This window comes from Photinus pyralis, unplaced genomic scaffold (assembly GCF_008802855.1).
Source record: "Photinus pyralis isolate 1611_PpyrPB1 unplaced genomic scaffold, Ppyr1.3 Ppyr1.4_LG2, whole genome shotgun sequence".
Taxonomy (NCBI): domain Eukaryota; kingdom Metazoa; phylum Arthropoda; class Insecta; order Coleoptera; family Lampyridae; genus Photinus; species Photinus pyralis.
Window position 1 is genome coordinate 46497689 of NW_022170403.1, and position 9056 is coordinate 46506744.

Genomic DNA, 9056 nt, shown 5'->3' on the forward strand with positions numbered 1-9056 from the left:
GATGACGACTTATTAGATTATTATTCACGTCCTTTGACTGTTGATTCAAATGCAACTATTGTTAATAATGTTGACGAGGATGTAGTAGAGGAATCTGCAGTTGGAAAGGCTAGTTCTCCGGAACCAATTAGGGAAGCTGAAACAATTGCAGATGATTTTGCAGTAACTAACTCTAGAAGTATGTTGCGCCCAACCAGAAACAGAAAACCTCCCGACTGGTTCGCAATAAAATAACTTATGTTATGTGAGGGAGGAATGATATGTATTTGGGAAATTGTTATCTGATAGCAGACTTGCACGAGTCGCGTAATGCAAGTCACAGAGCTCACGCGTTTGTATAATGTAATAGTTTTGCAATAAATATATTTCAGTATCCTTCCGTTATATGTGTATATATCCAGGCAAAGAGTTTCGTTGTATACTCTTTGATCCAGGATATCTAAATACAAAACAGGCGCGATAAAGTTTTATGATTGTTTATAAATACCTATAAGGTCAATTGTTTCTGTATGTGCACCAAGAGTCGGAACACAATCTTGGTCTCTCTCCGATTGATGTTGATGTTGAAGTCGCCTTAATCATCGTTTGTGAAACCGGGCATATAAAGACTCTAATAATTAGAAGTGCGATGGACTCAGCCAATGTGTTCCGTTTCTCTTGCATTGCATTATAAACTGGATTCACTTTTTGTTGTGCTTATACTAAATAGTAATAAACATATCTTTTATTGTACACCATGGTAATAGAGAATACAATGATAAAATATAAATTAGATTTGAGTATGTGCGTGATGATCTTTCTGTTGGTTAACCATATACCTACTCTTGTTTACACGTAACGAATAATGAAAATACCGTGCACAAGCATCAACTACAGTCTTTACATTTTTTATTGAATGAAAGTAGATGGTAGGTATAGTACAAAAAGTATATCAGAATCAGAAATACAAAAAAAACCTTATCTATCATGTATGAAATTCTACATATTTTTTACCAAATCATTGATTCGGCCTCAATATTTGTAACATTATATACAGATGTATTGTGTGGCAAGAAGATTGCCTTAAACCACCATCATGTTTTGTCCACCAATCCATAAGTCTTCTTAAAGCTGTTATTGATGCCGGCGTAACTGTCATTTCCTAACCTAAATGTAGATCTCGCATCGTAAACGTTTTCGGAAATTTTTGGGTACGTAATTCTCAATCGATCGTTGCGTAGTTTGGTCGCTTGCCTATAACGGCAAATCTTTGTAAAAGCAAAAATAATACTCAGTAGCACTAAAAATTCAACAAGGACAACAACCAATCCGGTAACCAAAAACATCACATATTGTTGTTTATACCACTGTTCAAGTGGTTCAATACATCCCTATAAAGATAATATTATACATATATAATCTTGAAGTATTTACCTTCACGTTACCTTTTTATAACGGAACCCTTCGTGACGTGTAGATTCCAATGCCTGACAAAGAGTAGCGTTGTTAGGATTTGGATTCAAATAGGCTTGTTCTTCGACGACATTATTTAAAATACAACATGTAAAAGGAACAGATAGTTTGTTTGGACCCAAATTTTGCAGTCTCCACAGTGATGTATCATACTCATTAGCAGATACCACTCCACAACATTTGAACTGGTAAGTGTTTTAGTAACTGTTTAAGGTTTTATGATTTTCACTTATACTTACAATGGCTTGTGTTAAGTCAATGGCTGCCGTGAATTGTTCCTGTCCAGGAACCCCATAATTACTTTGCAAAGCTTTGATTAATTCATCTTTATTTAAATCCAACCCGATGCAATGAGGCCATACCCACGACACAGTGTATACGGCACATTCCACAATCAACATTGCCATTATCACAAGAAAATACTAAAAAAACATTTTTTTCTAAAGTGAATTTGCTTATTACCTTTGCTTACCACCGTTAGTAAAAAGTAGCTATGTAAGCAGGACGCCCAACATCCGATGATTCCGATACCAACAATTATTAATCCCGACGATATTATTCCAATTGCAATATAATACAGGAATGGCTGGGGCATGGATGTGAGTGGTCCAGATGACAATAGCCGCGATAAAAGTATCTTTCCCGAATCAAAAAGTATAAGTAGTCCCCCTGTTACCAAGGAACAGCCGCATACCTAAAATTAAATTATATACATTACTTTATTTTGGGATTAGACAGGTGCATTTCAATGAGGCCATGGTGAGTGAGCAAGTAGTAGCAATTATGAATTTAACATAACAATCCGTTTGAAAATTTCGTTTCAAATTTATGCATGTTTTCTTTCACCTACATATTTCATTATTGACAATTTATTAAAATTTTATTTTACAACTCGGTATACTGTCTACTTACCACAGATACGAAGAATATTAGATAATGAACTTAATGATTTAATTCAGTTAAGTATATTTAAATAATAATTACCTATAAGTACCTATGTAGGTATGTATGCTGTGTATATATAATTTATATTTTAAATGCGGAGGTGGAAGCCAACGCAGTTACGTTTTTTTATTTTGCCCATTCAAGCGGGCATACGGCCCTGCCAAACAGACTGCGGTCTGCGAAGTATATAAATTTTGAATTTTCATCGATTGATACCGGCATGGTTGCGAAGCTGCTTAACTCGATAAAAACGAATAGCACTGGTTGGGATGGTATAAACATTACTATTGTGAAATTGTTTTGTCCTACAATTCTTTCGTATCTAACGCATATAATTAACGAATGTATCAATACTAACACATTTCCAACTGCGTGGAAAAAAGCACTTGTCATACCGATTGCAAAAATACCCAACCCAAAAGAATACAAAGATCTTCGTCCCATCAGTATTCTCCCAGTAATGTCAAAAATCTTAGAAAAAATCATTGATTCACAGCTACGCGCGTATTTAAACACTAACCACGCTTTCTTACAAAACCAATCTGGGTTTAGGGCCGGGCATAGCTGTGCCACTGCTATTCTTCATGTCACTGACGAGTGACGATATATTAAGAGCGACTGACCAAGGCAAGGTATCTGTGCTAACACTTCTGGATTTCAGCAAGGCATTTGATACTGTAGACCATCACATTCTGACCTCAATTCTACGTTCTTTTGGCCTATCGCCCAACGCAACTGCTCTAATTCAAACATATTTAAAAAATCGATCGCAATGCGTGCATTTAATGGGTTCGACATCTCCTTATCGAAAACTAACGAGAGGTGTCCCACAAGGGTCAATACTTGCCCCGCTTCTGTTTAATTTGTACTCGTCCTACCTACCTTCCGTCGTAAAAACATGTTCAGTCCACATGTACGCCGATGATTTACAAATGTATTACTCTTTTGATAGTGAAAATAGCACTGAAGCTTTAAATCTTATTCAAAGTGATCTAAATGCACTTGCTACAGGCTCCTTACACCATTCATTAGTAATCAACCCCTCAAAATCGATGGCTATATTTTTTGGCAACAAACATAAACTTGAAAGGCTAAAGGAGCACTCAAGGCTATATATCGGTGATCAACAAATAATCATATCAGATGAAGTCAAGAATTTGGGAGTAGTAGTTGATAATACCTTCAGGTATACGAAACTAATAATGAATTTCATTCAACGAGCAATCATCAACCTTAAATTAATCTTTCCCCACAGACACTACCTTACACAATCATTAAAAGCACATCTTTGTAATTCCTTAGTGCTGAGTCACTTCAACTACTGTTCCCAAGTTTATGGCTCCGGTATCACACAAAATATTTCGGCCAAAATACAACGTATTCAGAACTGTTGCATTAGATTAATATTTGGAATAAAGAAGTTCCAGCACGTGTCACATAAAGTAAAAGACTTATCTTGGCTCAATATGGCAAACAGAAGACTCTTAAATGCGGCATGCTTGTACCACAAAATAATGCTAGACAAATCCCCGCCATACTTGTATAATAAAATAACGTTCAGATCTGACGTTCATAATCTTAATATTCGATTTAGAGGGAGAATAACGCCACCGATACATCGTACAAGTTTGTTTAGACGATCCTTTACGTAGGTATGACTTTTATAAAATTTATTCCTCTATTTCGGAACCACTGAAATCACTACCACTGTGTACCTTCAAGAAAAGAATGCGCCAGAATCTGCTAGACAGTCAGTTTAAATAATTAAAACGTACAAACATTACCACGTCTGGGTTCACCCAGAATATGTAGGTACACTTTCCACTATAACCACCTGTTATATAACTAATTAATCTTTACATCGCTGCACCGACATCCTTCATCCAATTATCATCTGACACCATAATTTAAGTTAATAGGCAAAATGTTTACAAGTTCAGTTTTGCACGATGAACAATCTTTAACTTATTTTTTTCAGGGAATTGGTGGTAGATCAGAACTTGCATTTATTTGCAACGACTGAACCAATTTCCCCTGTGATTTTCACCATACAGCTTAGGTATATGCATTTGTCTCCTTATTACACTCTCAGCCTTTGTTTCTAAGTTGTTATGACGTGAAAATAAATGCATTATTATTATTATTATTATTATTATTTTTTAAGTTATTCTCGCTGTTGCGGATCTATGATTACACGACGGGTTGTTTCCAAGTCGTGCGATCTTCTATTGTATTTGATGTAAAAATTTTCTAACTATGGAAGATGTTTTCAGAATAATTGCTTTCTGCATATTTGTGTGAGTGTAAGTGTTATTATTATTATTATTATTATTATTATGGTCGGTGTTTCTTGTGAGAACTCAGGTCTAGCCTGGTTAACTAATCGCACGGATTAAAATCAAGTAACGATTAGTGTCTGTGTCTGGTGAAGTTATGTAGGGTTATTGGAAATCTAGGGATAGTATGTAATTCATACTTACCAACATAGCTATTAATGGCCACAATAGTCAACGCTATCAGGAAAGAAGAAAACAAAACAAAAATATCATTATAATAATTTCTGTAATTTTATTAAATGGAGTTTATTGTGTAAGTGTTTCTTTGGCTTTGCGTTTGGGTTGAATACGAGTGGGTTGTGATAACGTGGTGTTCTTCGGTGAGGATGGAGTTTTGTGTTTTTTTACTGTGCTAGGACGTGTAACTTTATTGGGTGGACCTGTCTTTGTGGTACATGTTGCCTTACTTGTATTTATGGTGTTTCTTTGTCCTTGAGGTTGTATTTGTGTTATTGCTTGGGTTATTGGTGGAGGTATTACTGTATTTTGTGAGCTAGTAGTGCTGTTTAGGTTTTTGCGTTTGGGTTGAGTTATTATTATTATTATTATTATTATTATGGTCGGTGTTTCTTGTGAGAACTCAGGTCTAGCCTGGTTAACTAATCGCACGGATTAAAATCAAGTAACGATTAGTATCTGTGTCTGTGTCTGGTGCAGTGTTATGTACGGTCCTTAAAAAAAAAAAAAAAACCACTTGCAGGTCCTTAAAAAAAAAAAACCACTTGCATTATATTATTATTATTATTGTCGGTGTTTCTTGTGAGAACTCAGGTCTAGCCTGGTTAACTAATCGCACGGATTAAAATCAAGTAACGATTAGTGTCTGTGTCTGTGTCTGGTGAAGTTATGTAGGGTTCTAAAGAAAAATAAAAATAAAATAAATATTATTATTATTATATATATATATTATTATATATATAAATATAATTATTATTATTATTATCGGTGTTTCTTGTGAGAACTCAGGTCTAGCCTGGTTAACTAATCGCACGGATTAAAATCAAGTAACGATTAGTGTCTGTGTCTGGTGAAGTTATGTAGGGTCATTAAAAAAAAAAAAAAAAATCACACACGTACATTGGACATCTAGGGATAATGTAATTCGTACTTACCAACATACCTATTGATGGGCACAATAGCCAACGCTATCAGGAAAGAGGAAAACAAAACAAAAAAATCATTATAATAATTCCTGTAATTTTATTAAATGGAGTTTATTGTGTAAGTGTTTCTTTGGCTTTGCGTTTGGGTTGAATACGAGTGGGTTGTGATAACGTGGTGTGCTTCTGTGAAGAAGGAGTTTTGTGTTTTTTAATTGTATTTATGGTGTTTCTTTGTTCCTGAGGTCGTATTTGTGAGGTTGCTTGGGTTTTTGGTGGAGATATTGCAGTATTTTGTGAGCCTGTGTTAAGGTTTTTGCGTTTCGGTTGTATACGAGTGGGTTGTTTCTGAGAAGAAGGAGTATTGTGTTTTATTTATTATTATTATTATTATTATTATTATTATTATATTCGTATATTCTATGTAAATGTATTGTCCAACAGAGAGTGTTCTGACCGTGGACCGCGCGGTCTATCAACGGGGTTGTAATATTTTACAGAGATCATAGGACATAGAATACAGATATATTGCAGACCACCAATCGCAGACCGCACTTTGTCTGGCAGGGCTTTGAGGCTTTCGACTAGTGATTCGAAAAGAAAAGAAGATGTTCAGCCTACTTCAATTAATCGTTGAAAGTGACTGTTGATGACTTTTCTCCTTCTTGATTAACAATAAATGCTGGAGCCTTTCGCATCGAGGCACCAGTGCGAAGATCATTTGCTGCTACATTTGTACGGAATGTAATTTTCAGAGTGGGCGGGCGGCATTTTTCTAAACGCCACACGTAATTGCGAATCGGCCCATGTCCGAGCGTCGAGTGGATGGTAGTTTTAAGGCTGAAGATTCTTCAGTGAAACAAAAATAATTTAAGTAATAGACACTTATGAGTTCCGTAGAGGATCTACATACTAAACCCCACTCGGTACAGTCAGGAGCAACAGCAAGAGGTCGACCGCGTTCTACCGGTAGCCCGCGAAGGTAATTAAGGTAGCTCGCGGATGATGACATATTTCTGAAAGCTAGAGCATTTGGTAACACTGATTTTTGGAAACTGATTTGCAAAGAAAAGTTCCCGTGCCTAAGGAAGGTAGCTTTAGTTGACATCATTTTTTGGTTCTACCACAGATAACACCGGTCTACAGCATTTTTGCGCATGGGACATATATACCTTATTTGTATTGCTTGTATAGCCACAAATAAGAATTAAAACAAAAAAAGGTTATGTATTTGTTTTTGTGCGAAAGAAATGCAAAAAACCAAAAAATAAAAATACCTATAAAATCTTACTTACATAGGCATGGTTTATTATCAGGTAACGTTCCTACACTTATAATATGTTTGTCTTAGAGTCTAAATGTTTAAAAATGGAACAGTTTTGCTGTTTTTGTCATGTTCAACTGAAGTTTTTCTCATCAACCCCCCAAATATGATCTTCCATCATGCTTCCAGCTTACTGGCCTTGGTAACGTGCCTAAATTCCATTATGTCTTGATGAAAGGGTTCCGAATAAGCTCCCATATTATCCTTAAATTAATCTAAATGAGAATGTAACCTGTGCATCTTTAGAGACATTCTATACCCGATGATGCAAAACCAAAACCCCTCAGCTCTTCATAATTTTTAGCTCTATGGTTTCCAAGGAAACACTGAACGGAAAACCATGGACTATTGCCTTAAAAATGTTCCAGGATTTTTTTTCCTCTTTGCTAAGTAACCGCGGGAAAATATCACCCTCCATTTTTCTTTTAATTTGAGCGAAAACAAAGATTCCAGCTTTAATTTTCGCCCCTGAAAGCTTTCAATCAAATCGCTATAACTTTTGTAAAAGCAAATATTTTCGATGTCTAATTGCACTTTTTAGCGCATTTTTGCAAAAAATTTTTTTTGTAAAAAGTAGCTTTTAATCTCACTTTGGCTGGCTGGCTGGCTGGCTGGCTGGCAGCAAATGTGGGCGCGTAGAAGAACTCTTGTAGAAAGGCAACGGGTGTACGTGTATCTACAGGGCCGTGAAATTTGTCAACCTTAGGGACATGGCTACATGATGTGGGGTTGGCGACATCTGGGCGTCATCCTCGAGCGTAGTATACTAACGTGAAGGTTTTTCAGTTTTTTCCTATCTTCTACTACAGTTTTGGTCCGATTCTTTTGAAATTGGTGTCGTCGGAAAGATGTTGTAAACGCGCACAACTCCTGCGTGGCGGAATTTTGTTTTTTGTCATAGGGGCGAAATTAACGACCTTTTGCGAGGCGGCGCGCGCGTCTTCGAGAAGTAGTCAGGCGCCTTTTACCTTCCGTTGCGAACTCACGCGGTTTAACGTTTCGTGAATCTCGAATCGCTGTCTCTCTTTCTCGTGTCGCCAATAGAAGTGAATTGCGAGTGAACGGGACGTCGGAAGTGGGTACCGTAAAAGAGAATGTGGTAGCCCGCGACACGATCTCACTGATGGTGGAGTCAAATCTTCAAACGCGAATTGCGGTGAACGGGACGTCGGAAGGAGGTACCGTCAAAGGGAATGTGGTAGCCCCCGACACGATCTTCCTGATGGTGGAGTCAAATCTTCAAACGCGAATTGCGGGTGAACGGGACGTCGGAAGTGGGTACCGTAAAAGGGAATGTGGTAGCCCGCGACACGATCTCACTGATGGTGGAGTCAAATCTTCAATCGCGAATTGCGGGTGAACGGGACGTCGGAAGGGGTACCGTCAAAGGAAATGTGGTAGCCCCCGACACGATCTTCCTGATGGTGGAGTCAAATCTTCAAACGCGAATTGCGGGTGAACGGGACGTCGGAAGGGGGTACCGTAAAAGGGAATGTGGTAGCCCCCGACACGATCTTCCTGATAGTGGAGTCAAATCTTCAATCGCGAATTGAGGGTGAACGGGACGTCGGAAGTGGGTACCGTCAAAGGTCGAGTGGGTACGTAAAAGGGAATGTGGTAGCCGCGTATCTCTTATTCGATCTCACTGGATGGTGGAGTCAAATCTTAAAACGCGAATGCGAGTGAACGGGACTCGGAAGGGGGTACCGTCAAAGGAAATGTGGTAGCCCCTGACACGATCTTCCTGATGGTGGAGTCAAATCTTCAAACGCGAATTGCGGGTGAACGGGACGTCGGAAGTGGGTACCGTAAAAGGGAATGTGGTAGCCCGCGACACGATCTCACTGATGGTGGGGTCAAATCTTCAAACGCGAATTGCGGGTGAACGGGACGTCGGAA

The 9056-nt window shown here is 37.9% G+C and overlaps 1 protein-coding gene across 1 annotated transcript; it reads right to left on the reverse strand.

Moving 5' to 3' along the window:
- Window positions 1–871: 871 nt before the first annotated feature.
- On the reverse strand, window positions 872–4301 carry LOC116164054 (tetraspanin-11). The gene is made up of 6 exons (XM_031478182.1): window positions 4258–4301; window positions 4113–4140; window positions 1925–2146; window positions 1692–1874; window positions 1425–1637; window positions 872–1370 (listed from the first exon to the last, which is right to left on the reverse strand). Exons 1-6 carry the CDS (start codon window positions 4299–4301, stop codon window positions 1074–1076), a joined length of 987 nt encoding a protein of 328 aa, XP_031334042.1. The 3' UTR covers window positions 872–1073.
- Between the last annotated feature and the right edge of the window lie 4755 nt (window positions 4302–9056).

Excerpts from the sequence above, each read along its gene's own strand:
- LOC116164054 (XM_031478182.1), bottom strand. The coding sequence starts at position 4,301 with ATGGTGTCAGATGATAATTGGATGAAGGATGTCGGTGCAGCGAT. Across the intron at positions 1,875-1,924 it reads GCTACTTTTTACTAACGGTG|TATTTTCTTGTGATAATGGC; the intron begins GTAAGCAAAGGT and ends ATGTTTTTTTAG. Across the intron at positions 1,638-1,691 it reads TTGACTTAACACAAGCCATT|TTCAAATGTTGTGGAGTGGT; the intron begins GTAAGTATAAGT and ends AACACTTACCAG.